The sequence below is a fragment of the Rana temporaria genome, chromosome 2, assembly GCF_905171775.1.
Source record: "Rana temporaria chromosome 2, aRanTem1.1, whole genome shotgun sequence".
Classification (NCBI taxonomy): Eukaryota; Metazoa; Chordata; class Amphibia; order Anura; family Ranidae; genus Rana; species Rana temporaria.
This window is the reverse complement of record NC_053490.1, coordinates 420,065,400-420,092,031: the sequence shown is the minus strand read 5'-3', so window position 1 is coordinate 420,092,031 and position 26,632 is coordinate 420,065,400. Positions and strand designations below refer to the sequence as shown.

Genomic DNA, 26,632 nt, shown 5'->3' with positions numbered 1-26,632 from the left:
CCACTTAAACCCCCCCACCCTAAACACCAAGGAATAAGAGAAGGAATAAAAATAGAGAATACATGGAAGGGATTGGAAAAGAGGGGGGGGGGGGGGACAAAGAAAAAGGGAGAGAAAGAATAAGAGAACAAGAAAGAGGTCTAGAGAGGGATGGGGATAACAAACAAGAAATTAGGATAGAGAAAGATAAAATGGAAAGAAAGGAGAACAAAGAGAGAGAGTTGTATATCCTAAAATGTACCATAAGGGGTTTTAATACTGTACAAGTGGAAGGCACTCAGGGAGCGCTAAATGTCTGTGGGTTAGGGGCGCAAATTACTTGTCTTGCCTTGGGTGCTGACAACCCACTATACGAAAATAATTTTACTGTTAGGGGTCCCCACAATTTGGGAAATTTTATCAAGGGGTCACGGCACTAGGAATGTTGAGAACCACTGCCATAGTGCTTATGCTGGCCTGTGCCTTTTTTAAGGAGGGTTCGGCTCCTTCCAAGAACACCTGCCCTTAAAGCAGTGGTTCTCAACCTGGGGGTCGGGACCCCCTCTGGGGCCGAATGATGATTTGTCAGGGGTCACCGAATCCTGGGCTGTTCTTGAAGCCCGCGACGCTCTCCCAGCCTTTTTGCGGCCGCCCAGCTAGGTTGTTCCTCTTCGCAGCCGCCCATTCAGTTCACAGCATGGCTGGGGGGCAGAGACTAGAGGTCAGCTGACTGGTGAGCAATGTGAAGTGGGAGGGGCTAAAGGAGACCCAATCTCCTGATTTCGGCATAGGTGTCATTGCTACGAGACACCACAAAGTCGGAGACCCAGTGAGTAACACTACCTGTGATTATAGTTGCCGTTTAAAGTCCCCACTACAGTTCTCAGATCAGCAGATGACCTTGATCAAGTGCACCTAAGTTGGCCGATCAGAACACGCCCGCAGCATTGCCACTCATCCCAACTCACGCCAGCACTGCCACTCATGCCATAATCCCCCCACCGCCACCAAGGAGTAAGAAAGGGAAAGAAAAAATAGAGAATACATGGAAGGGAGAGGATAGAGGGGGAGGAACAAAGAAAAGGGGAGAGCAAAAAAAATGAAAGATGGCTAGAGAGAGGGATGGGGGGAAAAAAGAAATTAGGATAGAGAGATAAAACAGAAAGAAAGAGTGGTACATCCGAAAATGTACCATAAGGGGTTTTAATACTGTGGGGGTGGAAGGGACTCGGGGAGCGCTAAATGTCTGTGGGTTAGGGGTGCAAATTACTTGTCTTGCTTTGGGTACTGACAACCCACGCTACAAAAATTATTTTACTGTTAGGGGTCCCCACAACTTGGGAACTTTTATCAAGGGGTCACGACACTAGAAAGGTTGAGAACCACTGCTCTAACTGGTCATATAGGTAGAATTGTTCATATCGGTGATGAATGCATTTCCATTCCCATCTTGCATATGTTGATGTATAACTATGGTAATATCTTTTACGTATTACGCACTTGGCAGCACAAGGCTTTCCTAGTTTGTTATAGAAAGTCAGTTTTCTTCTTCACTGATATGCGCCACTGATCAGTGCCCTGGTTATCGGTGTAAAGAATGTACTAAGAGTCTTGCCAGTTATTGGCTCTCCTTTCGTGATTGTGCCTTTACTACGATCTGTGATCTGCTGTGCCCCCAGGGCACGCAGGAGGCAGGGTTTTGGGAGGCTGTCTATGGATGAACTTGAGAGGGGCGTTTTTAGACATCTTTCAGCAATAAGATGGTACTGAAGTGGCTAAGGTGTCGTCTCAGTTTTGTGGCAGCACATGGAATCCTCCAGGTTTGTCATTGCTTCTCTTCACCGGGGAGACTTCCTGGCTTCTGTTGCATCTAGGAAATGTACCTGTATGTCCTCATATTTCCAGGCTTTCTTACACTTTGTGATTCCCCAAAACTTTCTACTTGTGGCTCAGACACCTGCACAGCAATGTTCTATTATTGTGGGGCAAGTCAGTTTAGTCCTTGACCAATTTGACTAGCACTGCGTACTATGTAGAGGTCGACTGATATATCAGCCAGCCGATATTTGGCCACTTTTGATCGTCATCTGCCGATTTTAATATCCAGATGAGCCCGATATTTCAACACCGTGCCCACAAGTGTTCCTCTCTTCTCCACACTCCGTTGGCAGAGTGGCGCTTGATGCTTGCCAGAGCCACTGAGTGAAACTGACACTTAACTGAATGCAGAAAGAGAGAGGAGCTGTCAAAATTGACCATTGATGTCGGGGGTGGGCGAGACCACAGCTATCAAGCAACAGCCATTGGGATCTGGGCGGGCTGCTACGTGTATGTGGCCCCGCCCACTTTCTTAAGCGACCCAATCATTGTCTTGTGTTTGATAGCTGCTGGGTCCCGCCCACCCCGTCATTACCGCTGAATTTGACGGCTTCTCTCTACATTCAGTTATTTGTCAGTTTCATACCCGCCAGTGCCGATGGGTGCCACCTGCCAGTGCCAACTATCGGTCGATTTTTGATGCATCGGCCGATAATTATCCAAATTAGGCCGATATTTAACACTGACCGCACCCACAAGTGTTCCTCCTCCCTTCTCCACACTCGGCGCAGCAGGTAATGCTTGCCAGAGCTGCTGAGTGTGTGAAACTGACACGTAACTGAATGCAGGGAGAGAGGAGCTGTCAAAATTGAGCTTGATGTTGGGGGGTGGGCAGCACCCAGCAGCTATCAAACACCAGTCAATGGGATCTGGGCGGAACGCTACTTGTATGTAGCTTCACCCCTTAAGAAGCTCAATCATTGGCCCACCCCGACATCAAGTTCAATATTGACAGCTTCTATCTCCTCTCTGTTACATGTCAGTTTTACACACCATTACATTATCGGCTTAGTGTGAAACCTGCTAGTGCCATCTGTCGGTTCCAAACCAGTGCCACCGGCCAGTAACAGTCAGTCCCAACTACACCAATGACATAAAGTGTGTGGTAGTGACAGGAGCAAGCAGGGAGGAGTAGAGTGGGTGAGGTGGTGTGTGTTTTTTTTTTTTTTATTATAAAAATCGGCATCATATATCGGCCGTCCCAATTTCTAAATATCGGCATCAGCCAGAGGAAAACCCATATCGGTCTACCCCTAGTTGTCTACCCCTAGTTTAGATGCAGTTGAGTGTATATGTGATGCATTTAGCTGCTCTCTGGTGTATTTTCGATGTGTTTAGATGCACTCTGGTGTGTTGTTGATACATATGGGTGCTTTCTGATGTATTTTGGATGCATTTAGATGCTCTCTGGTGTATGCATGGATGCTCTCTGGTGTATTTTTGATGCATTCATTCTTTATTCTACTGCTAATGTATATTCAGCATTGACCTTGTTATAGTGCTTTTCTCTGTGGACTCCAAGTACTTGGAGATGGTGTTGGCCGGGAATCGAACCCGGGGCAGCTGCAGGAGTATCCTCCGGTTTCCTCCCACACTACAAAGACATGCTGCCTTTCGTTGGTGGTGCAGTGGTGAGCATAGCTGCCCATGCAAACACAGGGGGAACATGCAAACTCCATGCAGATAGTGTCCTGGCCAGGGTTTGGATCAAGGACCCCTGTGCTTCAAGGCTAACCACTAAGCCTCTGTGCTGCCCATATGTAGCCTCTGTTCTCTAAGGCCCGCCCCCACAGAGCGGGGTACATCAGTTATGTCCACTCAAAGCACCTACAGAAGAAATCCAAACTTAACCTAAACCACAATTTTTATATGTATGTATGTATGTATGTATGTATGTATGTAAGTACGTACACACCTCAAAAACATACCGGCTTCCAACCCTCTTATAGCCGGTGCAACACATGCCCAAAAAATCTACTGGACTCCAAACTTCACAACGTAATCAACTACTTAATGTCGATTGACAATACATCAATCAAATATAATCACCTATAAAAAAAAGTGCCTGAGATGTTGGTGGTAAACATCCTGCTAGGCCCAGGGGGCACTGAACCAAGGCCTTCAAAAGCTGCCTTATATCCAAGAGCTGCCAAGCGTGTAAATGTAGATTTAAGGTTAATCAAAAATATCACATTGGAAAGGGCAAGGTAGAACAGGGGGGTGTGTGGAAGAGAGACGGAGGAAAGGAGGGGGGTTGGGGTAAAGGAAGGGGTGTAGGGGTTCCCCCCAACCCTCACCCCCTTTCCTCCAACCTCTCCTTCCCTTCCCCTCCTCCTCTCCCCCTTGTTCTACTTTTCCCTTTTTAGAATGTGATATTTTTGATGAACCGTAAATCTTCATGTCTACGTTTACACTCTTGGCGACTCTTGCATATGATGTAGCTTTTGGATGATTTGGTTTGGTTCCCCCCAGGCCTGGCAGGCTGTTTACCACCAACATCTCGGGCACTTTTTTTTTCCAGGTGATTACGATGGACATTTTTGGGTTCTAGTATTTACCGTATTGGGGACGGTACCTCCTGAGGGTAGATATTCCCTAACACTCCCTATCCTCCACACACAAAACTTGGGCTAGCCAGAAAAGATACTGAGGCACTCCTGTTGGTGAGAAGAGATGAGAATCTTTCAAAGTGATGACGTAGTTGGTGTACTCTCCGGTGATGATGGCTTGACTTGAATATCCTCTCCCTCATGTTCACTAGCAAATCACTTTTTCCAACTTTTTAGTTATTTTCTTTCCCAACAGAGCTACACCCTACTCATTTAAGTGCAATCCATCCTTGCTGTAGAGTAAGTAACCAATTGAAAAGTCAGTCCAGGTCTCCATGAAGCCAAACCCCCTTCATCCTGCACCAGTTTCAGCTACTTATTAAGCGCCTGCTGTCTCCTTGGTGTGGCTCGCTGTACAGGCAGTGTACAACTTTTTGAGGTTCTTATCTTCAATAAAGCGCCCAAGTCCCTGAAATCATTTGGTAGGGCATTCCATTTTCTTCTAATATTGCCGTCGGTGTCAATATGTACTATGACAGCTGGGTCTTCCCCAGCCCCATCTAACAATCTGTCCATCCGATCTGCAATGTCCCAAACCCGGGAAACCATATACTGTTCGTCGATTTGGGCTCATTCTGACAAATTGCTCTCTGTCCCTCCTAATAACCGAATCCCCCTACCACCAGGATCTGGCTATCCTTTTCTGTAAGCTTTCCCTTATCTCCATGGGATGAGATATTCCTATGGCTGCCCTGGTATTTTGGTGGGTTCTCAACATAAGCGGTACATTGTGCTCGAGTCTCAACATGAATGTCACATTCTGGAAGATTCTTTGTGAACAATGCATGCTGGTGGAGCCTCCATGTGAACATTGCATTCTGTCTTGCTCACTGGGGCAGACCTGCCTTGTGAGTTGTGTCTGCAGTAAATAGCGCGTACATCTGCGATTTAAAAAGAAGAATCGGATTTGGCACCTTCACCTACATTTCATATATATTTATTTTTTATACAACATCAAATTTATAGAGAGAAAAGTTCAACATTCCAGAATCAGGCACAATAAATAAACCCAACATGACAGGGACACGGGGATGACCAATGTTGACCTTCATATAAAAATTCTGGTTGCCTGGCAGTTATGCCGACCCACTAAAATGAATGGAGTCAGAAAGGGGACTGATTCTTCACTTGCGGGTACAGTGGAGTAATCTGCAGTGCTTCTGTTTCTTATTAAACACCCAGCCTCTTTTATTGTAATCCCTCCAATTGTTGCGGTGGATTGATATAGAAGAGATCAGGACCGGGGGACCGATTTAGATCAAGGTGGAGAAACTTGTGGGAGAAAATAAAAATGATGTGCACCCCGATATTGGCAGGAAGGGAAGTTTCCCTCACTAGGGGTTTTCAAGACAGCCGAAATTACCCCCAAAAAATGAAAAAATTGTCCCCTGCACGTTTTTGATCTATTGCCATGCGATTCTGTCATGTGACAGGATCTTACCATGTTTGGGGTGCAATTAAGAATAATCCGAATGCTTGCTTCACATTTTCCCATGATTTGGAATCGCAGGCAGAATCGCACCATTTCTGCCAGGCCATTCCAAATCGCCAAGTGTGGGCGGGGTCTAAGGCAGAATTCCAGGAAAATTATGAAATGGTAACTGTCTGTGGGGGCTGCGTTACGGCACAGCCCTGCAGCAACTTACTGGGACCCCATTTGTTCAGCAGGGGGTTTTAAAGGGTCCATTTAATGTCTGTGGGGTGCATACAAAGTGATCTTCTGCACCGCAGTTCCAAATAAGTACAGTATTTATTGGGGTATAGCGCGCTCCCGCTTATAGCGCGCACCCCCTAAAGTTGCCCTGAAATTCATGTGGAAAAAAGATTTTTGTACTTAGTTTGGTGTCTTGCGCGGCGGCCTCGTCGGGTCCAGCGTCCGTCTGCGGGTGTCCTCTTCGTCGGGTGTGGCGTCTTCCCCGCTCGTTTCCCGCTTTCCCGTGCCGAGTTTGAATACTGCGCCAGCATATACCGAGCGCAGTACACTCGTGTATAGTCGGGCAGTCTCGGCTACACTCGCGCTCACGTCCTGTACGTCCAGGACGTCAGCGCGAGAGGAGCCGAAACTGCCCGACTATACACGAGTGTACTGCGCTCGGCATATGCCGGCGCAGTATTCAAACTCGGCCCTGGGAAAGCGGGTATCGGCGCATATCGCGCACCCACGATTTTGCCCTGATTTTCAGGGCAAAAAAGTGCGCGTTATACGCCGATAAATACGGTAAATGTAAGCTCTGGCCTCTTCTATATCAACCAATCGGGGATAGGCCGGAATTGTAGTTGTTGAATGCAACACTGCAGATTATGCCACTTGCACCCTAAAGACATTAAATAATCCCATCCTGTAGTAAGGGGAGTGCAAAGCTTGTTTAACCACTTAAGCCCAGGCCATTTGGCTGGCCAAAGACCAGAGAACTTTTTGTGAATCGGCACTGCCTTGCTTTGACTGATGATTGCACGGTCGTGCGACAAACAAAATTGTGTGTCCCCCCCCCCCCCCCCACAAATAGAGCTTTCTTTTGGTGGTATTTGATCACCTCGGCAGGTTTTTTTTTTTTTTGCGCTATTAATGAAAATAGAGCGACAATTTTGAAAAAAAATAAAATACCCCCCTAAAATATCTTCGGCCGCCGCTCGATCGCCGGGGACCCGTGATGTCTGATAATTGAGGCCGTGGCTTTGCAGCCTTGTGAAGTCCCCAGCTCTTCCTTGTGTGAGCTGGCGCCTTCTGGTGGTGGCCGTTAGCATTACAAGTTAAAGTGGAGGTTCATCCTAAAAACGATTTTTTTAACATTAGAGCCAGCATAGTAAGGGCATATACTTTCGGCAGGTTTTTTTTTTTTTTTTCTTCGTACTTACCCTTATATTCTGATTTGGTCCAGGGCTTCCGCGTTCTGATTACTCCGGGACTGGGCGTTCCTATCCTTGCCTCAAGGTTCCGATGACTGCGGGACTGGGCGTTCCTATCCTTCTGTTCGATGATTGACGGCTTGTGAAACAAGCTTGTGAAACAGGTGACCAACGCGCGTCACCAGATTTCCGTAAATGTCCGAGCTGCGAGTCGGCACTATACGGCGCCTGCGCCCGCCGTGTAGAGCTGACTGCGCAGGCGCCGTATAGTGCCGACTCGCAGCTCGGCTATTTCCCGACATCTGGTGACGCGCGTTGTGCGACAGGTCACCTGTTTCACAAGCCGCCAATCATCGAACGGAAGGATAATAACGCCCAGTCCCGCAGTCATCGGAACCGCCGTAAGTAAATGCCTTTACTATGCTGGCTCTGCTAGATGTAATATTACATTTTTTTTTTTTGGGTGAACCCCCGCTTTAAACGGCAATTCTAATGTCATTTTTCACTATTTTCACTGCCATCTTCTTCCCTCTAATTAGAACCCCCCAAACATTATATATATATATATATATATATATATATATATATATATATATATATATATATATATATATATATATATATATATATATATATATATATATATATATCTATCCTAGAGCAGGGATATGCAATTAGTGGACCTCCAGCTGTTGCAGAACTACAAGTCCCATGAGGCATAGCAAGATTCTGCCAGACACAAGCATGACATCCAGAGGCACAGGCATGATGGGACTTAGTAGTTTTGCAACAGCTGGAGGTCCGCTAATTGCACACCCCTGCCCTAGAGAATAAAATGGCGATTGTTGCAATACTTTCTTTTGCTCAGTGGTCTTACAAGCGCACTTTTTTGGGAAAATTACACTTTTTTTAATTTAAAAAAATAAGACAACAGTTAAGTTATCCCCATTTTTTTTTTTTTTAATATTATGAAAGATAATGTTACGCCGAGTAAATTCATACCCAACATGTCACGCTTCAAATTGCGTCCGCTCGTGGAATGCCGACAAACTTTTACCCTTTAAAATCTTCATAGGCGACGTTTAAAAAAAATCTACAGGTTGCATGTTTTGAGTTACAGAGGAGGTCTAGGGCTAGAATTATTGCTCTCGCTCTACCAATCACGTGTGGTTTGAACTAGGGCTGCAACTAACGATTATTTTCATAATCGATTAGTTGGCCGATTATTGTTTCGATTAATCGGATAATGGCCTTAAAAAAAAAAATAGCATTTTTTTTATTTTTTTGGGCCAATTTGTTGTTGGGCAGATTACAAAACACGAATTTCCGCAAAAACACATTACATGTTTTTCTGCAGCTTCTCCATTGAAGTATATTGAAACAAAAAACAAAACAAAATAGCACCGTTTTGCGTTAAAAAGTCCTTGCCCTTTCACATCCATGATTTTTTTTTCAGCTGCTGCGTATTTGGAATGTGTCCCATAGGAAGACATGTAAATGAACTGTAGTGTGTTTCTGCAAAAAGCACCAAAAAACTGAGGTGTGAACCCAGGCCTGAGATGTTTAGTAACTTAATGGGGTTAAAAAAAAAAAAAAAGTACAAAAAGAGCAAACAATTGCTACTGTAAGGGGTTAATTTTTTTACTGTGGGACAGTGAAAGTAATATTTACAGTAGCGATTTGCTTTTTTGTACTATAAAGGGATTACTTTTGTTTTTTTAACCCCATTATGTTACTGGCCGATTAATCGATTATGAAAATTGTAATCGATTAATTTCATAATCGATTAGTTGTCGATTAATCGATTAGTTGTTTCGGCCCTAGTTTGAACTCCGTTTACATATGCGGGCGCTGCTCACGTATGTGTTCGCTTCTGCGCGCAAGCTCGTCGGGACGGGGTGCGTTTTCTGGCTCCTAACTTTTTTAGCTGGCTCCTAGATTCATAAATTTGTCAAACCCTGGTTTAGATGTATTCTGGTGTGTTTTTGATGTGCCATCTGCCAGTGCCAATCGGTGCCACCTGCCAACCACTGCGACCTGCCAGTGCTATCTGCCAGTGCCATCGGTACTGAGGACATCAAGTGTGTGGTAGAGTGACGGGAGCAAGCAGGGGGAGTGGGTGAGTTTAAAAAAATAAAAAATTGGCCTAAAATATCTGCATCATATATCGGCACCGGCCTGAGAAAAACTCATATCTGTTGACCTCTGGTACTATGTTGTCCCTCGTCTGGTGTCTCAGGAATCTGGCTCTGGAATCAGAAGTCCTTTTCTTCCTGTATTTTGGAAAATTTTCACCACTGATGCCAACCTGTTGGGCTGGGAGTAGTACTAGTCAGCCTGTCGTTGCAGTCAGACACCGCCCTAGCACTGGTGTACATCAATCTTCTGAGATTAGCACACCTTGATCTGTGCATTTCCTCGTCTGAAGCTTCATTCTTATTACTCTGGTAATTTTCATTGCTCTGGATTGGCCTAGGTGGATGTGGCATTTTTGAACTGATGAGCCTCTTCGGGCTCTTTTGAGATTGTTTGGATCTTCTGTTTTGAGGGCTGATTTACCATCCTGCTTCAGGGTTGCTGGCCCAAAGTACAACTAAAGGCAACTTTTTTTTTTTTTTTTGGGGGGATATTGGAAAGGGATTAGAAAACCTTATGGTTTTATTGCCATCTCTGTCTACATTAGGGAAATGTTGCCATCTCTATTTCTCCTGTTTACCATTAAAAGTAAATGTAAATCCCAAATTGTCCAAGGGGTATTCCCTTTAATTTTTGGGGATTTTCTCCCACTTGCTATGGCTTTTGAACAAGAAGTGAAGGCACATCTCCATAATGAGACATGGCAAAAAAACAGGTGTTATCCATTACTCTATCCAAAACAAGAGAAAAAGATTTGCCTATAGTTGTACTTTTACTTTTGCGAGTTGAGTGTTTGAACTTGATGGCCTTGTCTTGTAAGGAATCCTTTCTAGTTTTGCATGCAAACAAAAGGCATAGGACCTCCTTCTTGCCAAAGGTATTTTCTGCCCTTTACCTTAACCAGGGCATTGTTAGTCCTCTCTGCAATTCACTAAAAGGAAATTTTCCTACATTATCTAGATGTGGATTAGTGAGTTTACTCCCTTTAGAAAGATTAATTCCGTTTGTTATTCTGGATGGATGCACCTGCTTCTCATTCCATCATTTCTAGGTGCCTTAAACAGACCATCATTCAAATATATGGTCTCACGGGTCAGGTTCTAGCCTTTCCTGTTATGATGCACTCTACCAGATTTTGTGAGTACTTGGGCTTTTTGACATCTAGCAACTTTTTTTTCCAGATTTACAAGGCTTGTCTTCTGTTTACACATTCTTTAATTTTTGCCAGGTCTTTTATGATTCCAGCTTTGGGAATAAGCTTTTTCTTTTTGGGCCAGTTAACATTTGTTTGCAATGTTACCACACTTCAGTTATATTTGGATTTGCTCCACAATAGACAAGAAAGAAAGTAGTATTTTTGCAATAAAATATTTTCCTGGAGTCCATTGAGGGACACAGGCCCCACCTCTGTTCATGATCATCCTCTCGATTTTAAAACTGAAGCCGGAAGTAGGAGGGTTTTATCCTGTGCTGGCCTGCAGTTATGTTTGCTAGTGTCCAATGCTTTTGTAGAGGGTATTATTAACAAAAGTGAATGAGGGAGTACGAAAATGTTTTAATCCTACAAGCAATACCTGATTCTGACACTTATAGCTAATTTCTGGAAAAGGGTGACAGCTATGCACGTCCACCTATTATCTAGGTAGTGCTCATCTTGTTTTGCTTGCCACACTGTATGGACTATATCCCGCCATGCTTATGTTTTCCACCTCTTGAAGTTGCTGGTGCTGGTCAAAGGCAGGCAATCCCACAGCAGTGGGATTAGATACACAGCATCTTAAGGAAATCAACCACAATGTATTGGCTCTGCAGAATGAGAACGCTACTTGGCAGGCATGTGAGTTTTTTCATGGCAGTATAGACAGTCGTTTCTGCCCTGTAATTTTAGCGTAAAAAATGCAAATGTCTTATGGTTGTGTTTATTTTTAAAGCTCAAACTCCATTCCCCCCGTACAGTGGGGCTGTGTTTGTATTACAATGGTTAACTGCTCGTTTTGCCAAGAGGTGAGCAAAAAGCTGTATAATCAACTGATCCCCTGCTCCAGCTGCAAACTGCACTCTCTCACAATCCAGAGGTGGCCTGTTCCTAAAGTCTTCATGTCCACAGCATCTCTATGGGCATGATGACTTTAGGAACAGTCCACCACACAAGACCGTGGGTGGGCAGGAGCTGTAGTGACCAGTATTTTGGGAACATTAGGGGATTAGGCAAGTATATCGCCACTCTTCTCTCCTTTAGACAAAAAAAGGGGGGATAGGGTTGGGACTTTACATGAGGCCTATGATAGAACTACCACAGGCCTCCATCCCTGTAAATGGATAGAAGGGGGGGAGGTTATGGGACTTTTTAAATGAGATGCGTTTTTAGCAGTATGCGATAAAACAAAACAAAAAATATATATATATATTCGTATTTATCGGGGTATTGGGCGCTCCGGCGTATAGCGTGCACCCGTAACGTAGACCCGAAATTCCTGTAAAAAAAAATCATTTTATTACTTGGTGCAGTTTTGGTGTCTTGCTCGGCGGCCTTGTCTGGTCCATCTGCGGCCTCAGTGGTGTCCTCCCGGCTTCTCCCGCGATGTCTCCGAGTCGAATCCCCGCTTCCCGCGCTCAGTTTGAACGCCTCCGCCGACCTATACCGAGCACAGTACACTCGGGCATGTTCGGCCACGCTCAGCTTCTCACGCATAAACGTCAGAGCGTGACCACGAGCAAAGCCGAGCCTGGCCGAATGTACCAGAGTGTACTGCGCTCGGTATATGTCGGCGGAGGTGTTCAAACGGAGCGCGGGTATATCGCGCACCCACGATTTTCCCCTTATTTTAAGAGGAAAAAAGTGCGCGGTAAAAGTTAACATTTTAGTGGGGCTGTACCCGCACTGAAACGCCCAGAATTCAGCTTTAACGCTTTAAATGTGGCGCTGTTGGTGCCTTTAAATTCTGCTCTGTTCTCTCACTTTTTTTCTTCTGTCGAACACCAGCTTATTCATCTCCTTTTTTAGTTTTACCCTTTTTAAATGTTTACTGTTTTTCAGAAAATGGAGCATATGCTGATTTTTACTTTTGAGACTACTGTTGTTTCCTATTCTAAGGAAAGAAACTTAATACAATTTTACCTGTTAAAGATGTCGGGTCATCTAACCCACATCAAATACATTTGTTACTTTTTTTTTTTTTCTTTTTCAGAAATTGTACAGCCTCCGAGTCTTGCTGGGACCAAATGGCAAATGAGACCGAACCTATGACAACCGAAGTTCAGTTAGACTCCAGCCTCCTTCCTTTAGTAACGGGTGAAGATGGAGATCAAGTCTTTAGGTTTTATTGGTTGGATGCTTATGAAGACCATTACAACCAGCGAGGTGAGATTTTTTTATTTATTTTTTCCCCTCAGTCTTCAAATACCATCAAGGCAATAATGCAATCTGCAAGTGCTGACCCAGAGGCTACTGATGGCAGACCCAGGAGGCATGGATCCAATTCACAATCAGATGCCATGCTCTTTACACATAGACATAGAATTGAGGAGAGCAGCAGTGGTTAATTGGTGTTTCTATTGTGGCATTGATCAGTCATGTAGCAATTGATATAGGACTTGAGGCAAGTGTCAATTACCAAGATGAAAGGAAGTACAGGCAATACACATGCTTGCCCTTATCCCATCTTTTACACCACAGGCCCTTTGTGTTCACTAAAAACTTTAAAAGGTTAAACTTTAAAAGGCTTTTTTAAAAGTATTCCACCCAAGATGTCTTGCATTCCCACTTCAGTTTTATCGGATCTTCCTGGATTTGCCCTCCTTTGCCCTGTATTGATCCCTTTTAAGTGATATTATCCATTTAAGGACCCACTCACGTGTATATATACATCAGCACTTTAAAGAAATCTCGGTAACGGCAGCGGCTTCTGCCACAACCAAGATATCCATCTTTCCTGTGAGCGGTCCTGTTAACGATAACAGTGGTCTCTGCGGCGATAACGGTGGCGGGAGAGGGGCCACCCCTCCCGCCGCTCTCCTGCGCCCTCCGCCGATTAACCGGAGCCTCCAGCAGCAGCCGAGGCGATTGGGTCCTTCATCCTGCATGGCTGGGATACGAGTGAGGGCAAGATGGCCCCCACCCGTCTCCATAGTATAGCAGGGTGGAAGCGACGCCAAAACGTCACTTCCGCCCATGCTTCTTAAAGCGGTGGTTCACCCACACTAACAACATTTGAGCATTAAATTAGGCATAGTAGCGCGAGCTACAGTATGCCTGTATTGATTTTTTTTGCCCCGTACTCACTGTGCAATCCTCTATAGAAGATTCCGACTCCCCGCGGGGAATGGGCGTTCCTATCAAGAGGGAGGATGATTGACGGCCGGCTATGGCACGTCACGCTCCCCGAAGATAGCCGGAACAGGTCTCGGCTCTTCACGGTGCTATACGGCGCCTGCGCACAGACTATGCGCAGGCGCCGTGAAGCGCCAAGTCCTATTTCGGCTATTTCCGGAGAAGTGTGACGTGCCATAGCCGGCCGTCAATCATCCTCCCTCTTGATAGGAACGCCCATTCCCCGCGGGGAGTCGGAATCTTCTATAGAGGATTGCACAGTGAGTACGGGGCTAAAAAAATCAATACAGGCATACTGTAGCTCGCGCTGCTATGCATAATTTAATGCTATAAAAAAAAAAGTTTCATTAGGGTGAACCACCGCTTTAAAGGCATTTTTTCAAATGACAATTTATTTTTAATTTTTATTGCATTTTAGTCTAAATATGAGATCTGAGGTCTTTTTGACCCTAGATCTCATATTTAAGAGGACCTGTCATGCTTTTTTCTATTACAAGGGATGTTTACAGAACAATAATTCTAGCCCTAGACCTCCTCTGTAACTCAAAAGATGCAACCTATAGAATTTTTTAAACCTCGCCTATGGATTTTTAAGGGTAAAAGTTTAACACCATTTCACGATCGGGCGCAGTTTTGAAGTGTGACATGTTGGCTATAATTTTACTCGGCGTAACATTATCTTTCACAATATAAAAAATAAAAATTATGCTAACTTTACTGTTGTCTTATTTTTTAATTAAAAAAAAAGTGAATTTTTTCCAAAAAAAGTGTGCTTGTAAGACCACTGCGCAAATAGGGTGTGACAAAGTATTGCAATGACCGCCATTTTATTATTTAGGGTGTTAGAAAAAAAATATATAATGTTTGGGGGTTCTAAATTTTCTAGCAAAAAAAATGTTTTACCTTGTAAATACCAAGTCTGAAAAACAGGCAAGGTCCTTAAGTGGTTAAACAATTTTTTGGGGCCCTTTTCCCCCTAGTAATCTGGCCAATAATACACCACTTGTATTGGTGCCTACACTCTGGGTGATGGAACAATGGAGACCCCTTTTGGATATCAACGTTGTCAGACTGGTGGGAGGGTAGTGTTTCATGTACTAGCAGATTTTTATACTAAACAAATTGGGGGTAGACTTCAGCTAAAACTTTTTAAAATGGCAGTAAATGCCACTTTGTGATTTTTTTTTTTTTAACCTACAGTTAAGCTTATAATAAAGCTTACATGAAGGTAAAATTAATATCTCCTAAACGTGCACAGTTTAGGAGCTATTCACTTGTTTGGCAGCTGGTGGTGTCACTTGTGCATGCGCTCTAATGGAACAGCATATTCATGCTGTTCCTTCAAAGTTGTGTGCCAAGGCTGTCATCACGGCCTGCCCGTTTTGGCAGCTGGAGCCCACGAACCAAGGAAGACCTTGGTGCCTCATATTTTACAGACAAGGGCTTATCGAATGTGTCAACATTTCAAGCACCATCATGTGGGTAACATGTCATCTTTTTTTATGGCCTTGAAAGGGTTATGAGTTTGCATGATTGGGGGTCACATCAGAGTGGTACTGTGGTAATGATAAAAAGTACACAGTGCCACATCAAGAAATAGTAAGTTATTAAAATTGGTAAGTTTGGCAGATGGACTTTGTAGGCACAACACAGTTGAATATATAAATATCTATGCTTTATTAAAAGGGATATACAATACAGAATGAAAAATAACAACATTGACCATTAATAATGACAAAATAAAACTTGGAATAACAGTAACACACCACCTAGAAAAACCATAAAAGTGTAGCACCCTGCTCCCAATGAGTGGGTGCTAAATGTTAAAATTATAGTTGTCTGAGCATTAGTTTGGCTCAGAAAGATTGTATTCAAATTGTGGTTCTGTTTCAGTTCAACTGGGTTGCACGTTTGTCCACTTGACAGTAGGTGTCACTGTCACCACTGGTCAAGGTTGGAAATGCAACAGGTTGAATGTATTGGGTATTCCTTTTTCAGAAGTGGCTCAGGGGGCATGGTTAACCCGCGGTGCATTCTGGGAGAGGGTACTTAAGGGGCAGACACCATTTTGTGGGTTTTGCCTGATCCGGAGCTGAGGGCCCTCCTGGCCTCAGGGATGTATAGACTGTTCCCTAACAATGCTGCCGGAACGGCTAAGAGATCCTGGCACTGTGAGCTGTGCTCTTTTCTTCAGAAGTTAACCCAGTGTGTAGTTACACAAGTCTGTGGCAGAGACTATTGAACCAATTCTACTTTCACCAAGTCTGTGGCAGAGACTATTGAACCAATTCTACTTTCACCAAGTCTGTGGCAGAGACTATCTTTTGATCGAGCTTCGCACCGGCTGCTAGTCCAGTGAGAGTGGGCCTATTTGGTGGTCGCTGAGTCCAGTGTGGAGACAGTTGTTCCTCTGGACCTAGGAGAATATCTGCGATTCGCAAGCAAGATGCCTGAATCTCCCCTAAGCCTCCATCCCTCTTTTCTGAAGTTTACTTAAAAAAAAAAAAACCCTCTCTGCAGGAGGGAGAAAGAGACTGTGTGTTTGGCACAGACATTTATTTAACCACCTCTTCAAGGAGAACCCCTGAGACAAGCACAAGGAACAGAAAGGTAACAGGCCCAAATCTAAACCAGCAGCTCCTTCAGGGGTAGTGCTACATAAGGAGATTCTTATAGTATACTGAAAACGAGGACACAAGGTCGCTTCCTGTAATAGAGTATACTAATAGTGCGGTTATTAACAAAGGCGGTGTGTCGCATACTGCTTAACTTGACATGTTGCGCGTGGAGAACGCTTCCTCAGGAGTTTTAATGCAAATTATTCAGGAGATAAACGGTGAGAGCAGCACACGGAGAACGCAATCGGCAAAACAACCATGGGTTTGTCCTCAAATTGACTTCAAAGCTAAGGGAAACAAACTTAAAAACAAGGTACAGCGGATGGGGTCATCAAAGATCCCCAATTTTTAGGGGGCTAGTAAACTGCCCACCAGCCTGACGCTTGCAATTTAGAGTAAGATTTCCCTATTATCAGACATGGCCAAGATCCATAGGATAGTGTGCCTCAAGGAGTATCTTGTCTTAAATTATTGCTTGAGTATCTCTGTTTGGGGTGACAGCCCTCTGGACAGCAAAGATGCCTGTGATATTGTAGATCCCTTTTAATAAAGCATAGATTTTTATATATTCAACCGTGTTGTGCCTACAAAGTTCATCTGCCAAACTTACAAATTGTAAAAGGTTAGGAGTTTGCCACGTGGGAGTGATGTACACCGCAAGCTACTAAAACTTTAAATATGGTGGATATTCAACCTCCATACCAGGATTCCATCTGGTATGAACTTGAGATATGATGTAGAGCTTTTCCTCAGATGATTGCTTACATGTTTTGACATCATTCATGAATTTAAATGCATTTACTTTTATTGTATGCGATTCCAGCTTGCTTACCCAGTATATTTTTATAATTCTTTCTCTCATCATGTGCTTCACTCTTAATAGGGGGGTGTACACCAGCAGCAGTGTTTTCCATTTTACCTTGATTGATGAAGTCATCTAATTGGAGGAAGTGCATTATACCATCTCTTAATTGTATATGTATATATGTGTGTAGTTTGATATTGTGTGTTGTGCTGTGAACAAGGCTCCCGTGGAAACGCATTAGCCCTCACCGTTTTGTTACATATTGGGGGGTGGGGGGGAAACATTTATCAAGACTTTCTCCAGAAGTGTCGGCTCCATTTATGCTTTGATTTCCGTTTTTAATGGCACAGGAAATCCTTTAAGTGCGTTTTTATAGTTCCTGAATCATATTGTTGCTGAATGGGTAATTTTTTGTTTTATAACGTATTATTTGATTAAAGCAATCTTACTTGCTCGGTACCTCATTTACTTTTGCCATTTGCCATACTACAGGTGTTGTGTATTTGTTTGGAAAAGTTTGGATCGAGTCAGCAGAAGCATTTGTCAGTTGCTGTGTTAATGTGAAAAATATTGAGAGAACCATTTACCTTCTACCACGTGAAACGGTAAGGCCCCATTCAAAGTTGCACTACTGCATAGCTTAAGGGGTTAAAGTAGACGGTGAAGCAGGTGTTGTCAAATGCTCTCTGAAGTGTGATCCATATTGAGTAAAATAGCCCTGAGGACTTGTTCAGACTAGAAATGACCTTTTGAAGAGCAATCATTGTTTGGGTCACTCTTCATAGAGGATTTTAGGCTGTACAATGCCTCCTTACCTCCATTTTAACTGCTTCAATACGGGGCACTTTTACCCCCTTCCTGCCCAGGACAATTTCCAACTTTCAGCGCTGACAATTGTGTGGTCATGCAACGCTGTACCCATTTTTTTTTTTTTTTCCCCACACAAATAGACCTTTCTTTTGGTGGTTTTTATACGCCCTTGGGTTTTTCACTTTTTGCCAAAAAATGTAAAATTAAAAAAATGACATTTAGCACAAGTTTTTTTTTTTTTTTTTTTTTAAGTTTTTGTCAGAAAAATTTGTAAATTCAATTTGTTTTGGCCAAAGATACGTACAATTTTGGTACTCAAAATTGTCCATGGTCAATTTAAACCTTCTAATAGCAGAGATCGATATCCGCAGAGTTGCTCTTTAATTATGGCAATACCTCACATGTGTGTGTCAGTCGCTGTTGGTCTTGATGCATGTACACATTTTTTTTTTTTTAACAGCAGCATGGCAGGGGCAGATCTATTTATGGAGACATTGGGAGTCTATTAGACCCCCGATGTCACCTCTGTCCACTGCAGCTAATTAAGCACAGATCATACTTCATTGTCTGAATCCCGAGTGGTGACTAAATTCTCCTAGATGTTCTGTCTGAAGAAAGTTACCCCAGTCCTAGACTTCCCATTATCAGTATTGTAAATGTGATTGGGTGGCTCTACAGCTACCTGGATCACTTTTACTGAAAAGCTGATCTCTGGCCTGAAAACTTTGTGCACAACTACAGCCATGAGCTTGTTTTAACCAGATAAAGTCTACCATTGTTTAACCACTTGCGTCTTGTCTAATGTATATAAACAGCTGTAATGCATGGGAAGCAGAAGAAATGCTTTTACTAGCGGTGTCACTCTGCCATTAAACCTTTCTAGAGAATTTGGCTTATACAACACAACATAGTGATTTTCTCTTTCGTTCATGGACGGATACAGCAGCATTGATCTTGGGGTTATGTACCTTCGCTCTAGGAGAGACTAGGCAGAACAAAAAACAGCACTTTAAGTGTTAAAACACTTCTCAGTACAGCACCTCCCAGGGGGTCCCCTGGGTACATCCCACTCTCTGGAATAAGGATGAGCTCTGGCGTGTTCGCATAGAACACGTGCAGAGCCCGCCAGGAAGTGTGCACGGCGCTGCGCTAATAACAGCCAGGGAGGCATTTCACGATCCCTGCAGCTGAGCATCGGGACAATGTCTCCCTGGCTGTGATTAGCACAGCGCCGTGCACACTTCCTAGCGGGCACTGCACGTGTTCTATGTGAACACGCCAGAGCTCATTCTTACTCTGGAAGCATCCATTCTCAGTTTTAATCTGCCTACCGTCAGGAGAGCATGGCTTTTCTGGAGCTCATTGCTCTGGAGATTTTTTTTTTTTTTTTTTTTTCCGCATTTATTGTTTTTTGTTCCTGCATTTTTGGATCCTGGAATCTACTTTCAACTGCCGACTGGGTGACAGGCTGGATTTTGAATCTTTGTAGTCGTCCCATGTTCGGCCATCGAGCGTGTGCCGGTCTTTCACTAGGCCGTCCACAACATGCCCCGTTGCTCCAGGGGCGGCCGGAGAACTATATGTTCCAGGGCGCACATATGACCGGTCTCTATGGCTGTGTCACAGTGCGCCGGGCTGACAGCCATGCCGCAAGCGGATGTTGGTTCTGTCTGGAATGCCTCCTGCTGGTGGTCGCAAGATGGGTAAGTAGTGTCCCCTTGCTTCGGCATGGTGATTTCGGCTGGTGCATTCCTGGGGAGGTCAACTGAGGGTCCGCCCTGCTTTGCTCTCTCCCTTTCCTCTCCCTCCTTCCCCGTTTCTGGGTGACGCCCGTGAGGTGGGGGGCTCAGTCTGACCCGGGGGGCTGCGGCTGCTTTGGGTGCTGTTGGTGTTTTTTAGTGACTTTGTGTACTGCCATGTGTGCGGGGGGGGGGGGGGGGGGTCCCGTGGCCCTATAGGTTGCCGTGTGTCACTGGGGCTTCACTGTATGGTTTTTTTTTTTAAAACGCAGACTTGGCGCCATTTTGCCGGTGACCGGCTGTGTTTTATGGCAGTTGTAAAGACGGCGGCCATTTTCTCAAAGCCCGCAGGCTGTTTTGTATGTCGGCGGCCATCTTGGTACAGCTCTTGGCCTCTAGTGACTTGAATAACGGCGCTGACGGCCTAAGCACACTTTCTTGAGGGATGGCGCAGCACAAGACAGCGTTTTAGCTTCTCAGCAGCGGCTGGTCGTGTCGGGCGGTGAGTCCTCCGGGGGGGGGGGGGGGGTTTCCCTGCTCTCTGTAGCGGCTGGAAGGGTGTCCTGTGGTCCTGCCTGGCAGAGTACTAGGGTGGCAGTTGTAGTGACTCTCACTGACATGCCGGTGTTAACCCTTAGTGTCCCTGTTCCTGTGGCTTCTATGGATGCTGTTATTACAGTCCCTGAGGCATTTGTGGTGGGGGAAAAAGGGGGGTAACAAAGCGTCCCCCCCTCTGCCTTCTTCTGGGATGTTTTTTCTGACACGGAATCAGGCTTCGCTGCGGCGTCCGGCTCTGGTTCCGTTTTTGTCAGATGCTGCAGGCCTAAGCCCACACGGACAGTGAGGATGACTCTTTCATGGTCAGCGCATGATTGTGCGTTTGTTGGGGCTCTTGACACTGCATTTCGGGTTACTCAAGCACTTGAGGATTCGGCGGAGGCATCAGAGATGCCAGTCCCTTTTGGGTCCAGCAGCCGCCCCGCAAAAAGTAACATAACAGTGGGTATCATATAAAATATAGATGCGCTAATATTAACTTAAAAGGTGATAAAACGTACAAAGAAAAACTAATCAGGGAGAATACTCCATAAACTGTGAATTACTAATATGTCCTTAATTAGTGCACAGTGATTAGCAGGATTCCATGCAGGGAAAAAATCACTCTCTTCAATCTGAATGCTAATCCAGCCCTCCACCGCTGTGATCAGATGATACAGGCACTCACAGACAGGGATTGCATGAAAGAAAAGAGAAAAAATCTCATTGCGCAATATTCGATGACAGATCAAAAAATGTAATCAGAGCATTGACATATGCACTCACGAATCCCGGCTTTCAGTAAAGCATGAAAACGCCACTCAGTATGTTGTTTCCTCAGCTCGATCCGATGCACTCGGATTCGATCGCAGGCTCCTCCCTACGCGTTACGTCACAGGCACGCGACTTACTCATGGGTTCATACGAACCCATGAGTAAGTCGCGTGCCTGTGACGTAACGCGTAGGGAGGAGCCTGCGATCGAATCCGAGTGCATCGGATCGAGCTGAGGAAACAACATACTGAGTGGCGTTTTCATGCTTTACTGAAAGCCGGGATTCGTGAGTGCATATGTCAATGCTCTGATTACATTTTTTGATCTGTCATCGAATATTGCGCAATGAGATTTTTTCTCTTTTCTTTCATGCAATCCCTGTCTGTGAGTGCCTGTATCATCTGATCACAGCGGTGGAGGGCTGGATTAGCATTCAGATTGAAGAGAGTGATTTTTTCCCTGCATGGAATCCTGCTAATCACTGTGCACTAATTAAGGACATATTAGTAATTCACAGTTTATGGAGTATTCTCCCTGATTAGTTTTTCTTTGTACGTTTTATCACCTTTTAAGTTAATATTAGCGCATCTATATTTTATATGTTTCACTGTTTGGATTTGGTATCACTCAAGATAGCAGCTATATTATTTGTTTTTTTATTTAGGTGCACGTGGAATTGATTATTTAATTAGCGCTGTAGTATATTTTTCACATAACAGTGGGTATCTCCTCCATCAGTGGACCCCCCTGTGTCCAGGCTGGGAAGCTTGTTTTGGAACAAGGCTGCCAAGTTACCTGTGGAAGGGGCTCCCGCTTTAAGGACCCCGCAGATAGGAGTGCTGTGGCCCGCTCCATATTCACAGTGGTGGGGGCCGGTGGTGAGACCGGTTTTGGCCGGGTCTCTGGTGTCGCAGACACTTACCGAACGGGCTAAGTCCCTGGTGCATGAGCTAGAGGCGCAGTCTCGGTTCTAGCTGTCTACTTTCAGCGACCCTTGGCGGCGCACTCATCAATCATCTGTCTTGCAGGTTTGCAAGGCAGCGACCTGGTCGTCAATCCACACCTTTTCAAAATGCTATAAGGTGGATGTGAGGGCTTCTTCGGATGCCTCCTTTGGCCGCAAGGTTTTACAGGCAGCAGTTTAAGGTTGAAGTTCCTCGGTTGAGGAACTCTGGTTTTGTTTGGGGTGAAACCTGGTTTGCTGTGTTTTTTTTTTTTTTCCCCACCCCTCGAAATTTTTGACACTGCTTTGGGACGTCCCTAAGGTCAATGCTGCTGTGTCCATCCATGAACGAAAGAGAAAATAATTTTTTTATACTCATCCATTTCTCTGAGTTCATGGACGGATACAGCACCCACCCCTCTTTTGTTTGTACTGCTTGTCTACGAACTGAGGCTGGATGCTTCCAGAGAGTGGGATGTACCCGGGGACACGCCCCCTGGGAGGTGCTGTACTGAGAAGTGTTTTAACACTTAAAGTGCTGTTTTTGGTTCTGCCTAGTCTCTCCTAGAGCGAAGGTCAATGCTGCTGTGTCAGTCCATGAACTCAGAGAAATGGATTTTACGGTGAGTATAAAAATCCTATTTTTCTCAGTGCTTTGGTGTGTGTGTGTGTGTGTGTGTGTGTGTGTGTGTGTGTGTGTGTGTGTGTGTGTGTGTGTATATATATATATATATATATATATATATATATATATATATATATATATATATATATATATATATATATATATATATATATAATGTGTGTGTGTATATATATGTATATATATAATATTATTATTATTATTATTATTATTATTATTATTTTATTTTTATAGAGAATCCAGTTGCCATCAGGAAAAGACACAGGTGTTCCAGTTACTATGATGAATGTGTACCAAGAATTTAATGATCACATTTCAGAAAAATATAAGATAATGAAATTCAAGTCTAAGGTAGGTTGTTTTTGGCTATCCTGTGCATGTTTTTTGTTTGTGTATAGACTACATTGAAGATAAATTTTCTAAAGGCTTCAATACAGAGAATTTTCGGCTTGGACCTTTATATGGTCATCCTACATCAACCTGATGAGAAAATGTATCCCTGAATTCAGTAATCATTGTTGCAGTTAAAACCAAACAGATAAATAGGCGATAATTCCCTTTAACCACTTAAGGACCCATTCACGCCGATATGTCGGCAGAATGGCACGGCTGGGCACAATCGCGTACCTGTATGTATCTCTTTAAGCCCAGCCGGTCCGAAGCTCCGTGACCGCGGACCTGATCGCCGCCGGTGTCTCACTTGATCAGTCACCGGAGCTGAAGAAGGTTCATTGTGGCAGTGTCACTGATCTTCTGTTCCCTGATATAGGGAAAGACTATCACTGACATCACACATCCAACCACACCCCCCTACAGTTAGAAACACATATGAGGTCACACTTAACCCCTACAGTGCCCCCTAGTGGTTAATTTCTAAACTGCAATTGTCATTTTCGCAGTAAACTGTGCATTTTTATAGCACTTTTTGCTGTGAAAATGACAATGGTCCCAAAAATGTGTCAAAATTGTCCGATGTGTCCGCCATAATGTCGCAGTCCTAAAAAAAATCGCTGATCGCCGCCATTAGTAGTAAAAAAAAAAATATATATAATATATATATTAATAAAAATGCAATAAAACTATCCCCTATTTTGTAAACGCTATAAATGCGCAAACCAATCAATTTCTTTTTACCAAAAATATGTAGAATACGTATCGACCTAAACTGAGGGGAAAAAAATATTTTTCTTATATATTTTTGGGGGTTATTATATATATTTTTTTTTCTAAATTGTCACTCTATTTTTGTTTATAGCGCAAAAAATAAAAACCGCAGAGGTGATCAAATACCACCAAAAGAAAGCTCTATTTGTGGGGGAAAAAGGATGCCAATTTTGTTTGGGAGCCACGTCGCACGACCGCAATTTTCAGTTAAAACGACGCAGTGCCGAATCGCAAAAAGGGCAAGGTCCTTAACCTGCATAATGGTCCGGGTCTTAAGTGGTTAATGTGCACTTGTGATCTGTGTTTAAAATGGGGTTCCAGGCTTTATTTTTTTTTAAGTCAGCCGCTACAAAAAGTGTAGCTGCTGACTTTTAATAAACACTCTCACCTGTTCCACGGTCCAGCGATGCGGCCTCCTCCCGGCCGTTACAGCTTCCGGCGTGGACAGGCGGTCTTCTAGGACCTGTCACGTGGGACAGCAAGACCCTGCCCCCAAAAAAATGACATGCCAAATGTGGCATATAAAGGGGCTGAGGAGTGCATTAAGCGGAAGTTCCACTTTTGGGTGGAACTCTGCTTTAAACAAACTTTTATACATTCAACATTGACATTATTCAAGAACCATATTAAATAACAACTTTTTAAGGGGAATACTAGGTCAATATACAACTTATAAAAAATGAAAGCCAAAAATAAAGTCCTTTTGTATTTAGCAGCAAAGTTCAATATTTAAGGCCTTGGTGCACTTCTTCCCATCCACCGTGCTCCTATGTAGGTGATCCTAGATGGTACACTTATAGTGCTCCACTGCTAGTGATGCTAAGCATGCACTTACCAGAGCCCCAAATCCACCAGGACCAGTCAAGCCTTTTTTTTTATTTTTTGGCCTACAAGGCCCGAAGCCAACTTTACTCCTTAAACATTTCAAAACCGCACACCATCATATGACGTCCAAATAAGGGATCTCTTATCCCGGGTGGATGTCATTTGACGTCCTGTACTTTGTGCAGTGATATCTGAATGATGCCTGCACCTAGAGGCATCGTTCAGATATAATTTTGTTCCGGCGGCAATCCTGCGCACCATAAGAACGATCATAGCCGCTTGATCGTTCTTATAGGCGGCGGGAGGGGACATCCTCCCGCCCCCATCCGGTGCTTCTCCGGGCTCTCCCGTGCCATCGGGGGCCCGGAGAGATGATCGCCGTGCCCCGGATGGAATCAGAGATGACTGGTGACCAGATGGTCACCAGTCATCTCTGACAGTCGGAGGCCCGGGCGCGATGTGATGACGTCACGCCCAGGTACCCGTAAGTAAACAAACCGCAATTACCGCTAGTAAGAATGATATTTGATTTTTTTTTTTTTTTTTTTTCACAATCTCATTCTTTCCAGCCTGGAGGAGAGATGGAGGACATGTCACACACTATTCCTATTACAAGGGATGTTTACATTCCTTGTAATAGGAATAAAAGCAATCAGAATTTATTTTTTTTAAAAGTGTAAAAAAAAAATAAGTATAATAATAATAAAAAAAAAGTCCCCGGTAGCTCGCGCTCAGAAGCGAACGCACATGTTGGTCCGGCTCACGTATGTAAACGTCATTCAAGTCACCGCGTGCGTTAGAGCGTGTGCAACAATTCTAGCACTAGACCTCCTTTGTAACTCTAAACTGGTAACCTGTAACATTTTTAAAGCGTTGCCTATTGAGATTTTTAAGTAACGAAGTTTGGCGCCATTCCATGAGTGTGCGCAATTTTAAAGCGGGACATGTTGGGTATCTATTTACTCGGCGTAACATCTTTCATATTTTACAAAAAAATTGGGCTAACTTAACTTTTTTTTTTTTTAATTCATAAAACCATTTTGTTTCCAAAAAAAAAACGCGCTTGAAAAATTATTGCGCAAATACCGTGCAAGATAAAAAGTTGCAATGACCGCCATTTTATTCCCTAGGGTGTCTGCTAAAAAAAATATAATGTTGGGGTTCTGAGTTTTTTTTTTTTTCTAGCAAAAGAATGATGATTTGTACATGTAGGAGAGAAGTGCCAGAATAGGCCCGGTATGGAGGTGGGTATCAAAGCCCTGTATTGAAGTGGTTAAACAACCAGTATGGCCTCCTCCAAAAACAAATTCTCCCAGCAGTAGATGTGCATTAAGCCCCGAAAAGGAAAACGACACAGTGATGTGCAGCACAGTTATATTAAATTTCCTTTTAAAATTTCATCCTATAGTTCATGCGCTTATGTGTAAAAGTGCCCATACTGGCAACAGCTCAATTGGCATTTCTGGATAAACAAAAACCAACGCTCCGCCAAATTGTTTTGTGTGCTCTGCCGTTGCCCTTACCCAACCGCTGTGTACCTTCCACTACAGGACGGATGCGACCTCACTTGCGGTCTATGGGTGTTCAGGCAGCGATCCGACCTCTATGCATTACGCTGTAATAGCGTCATCAGGAAGTCCCGATTTTTCTCAGTGAATGCAATGTGTTTGCTAATTTGACATGATTTAAGAGCAGGGGCCTGAGTTGTAAACCATTATTCCTATAGATACAGGGGTGAACATGGGCTTGCATTTACTGCTTGTTCAGAATATATAAATACAAAGGTTTAATTAAAGTGCAATTAAACTCTCTCAAACAACATTTTAAAAGGGTTGTAAGCCCTTTTTTTCTTACCTTAATCCAATCCTTCCAGCGATGAGCACAGCAGCTCCAGTCGCTTTCTCGGGTCTTCATTGGATAGATTAATGGCAGCGGGAGCCATTGGCTGCTGTCAAATCCAGTGACACGGGGGGCGGGGCTGAGTCCTGCTGTTCG

At 44.0% G+C, this 26,632-nt stretch overlaps 1 protein-coding gene across 2 annotated transcripts in view; it reads left to right on the top strand.

The window, feature by feature from the left end:
• The window catches only part of POLA1 (DNA polymerase alpha 1, catalytic subunit), a 481,679-nt gene that overhangs the window by 31,800 nt on the left and 423,247 nt on the right, over window positions 1-26,632 (top strand). For both annotated transcript variants that reach the window (XM_040338205.1, XM_040338204.1), the window contains exons 10-12: window positions 12,638-12,810; window positions 17,695-17,807; window positions 22,883-22,999. In XM_040338205.1, the coding sequence (XP_040194139.1) occupies window positions 12,638-12,810; window positions 17,695-17,807; window positions 22,883-22,999 (403 nt within the window). The remainder of the gene's footprint in view (window positions 1-12,637; window positions 12,811-17,694; window positions 17,808-22,882; window positions 23,000-26,632) is intronic.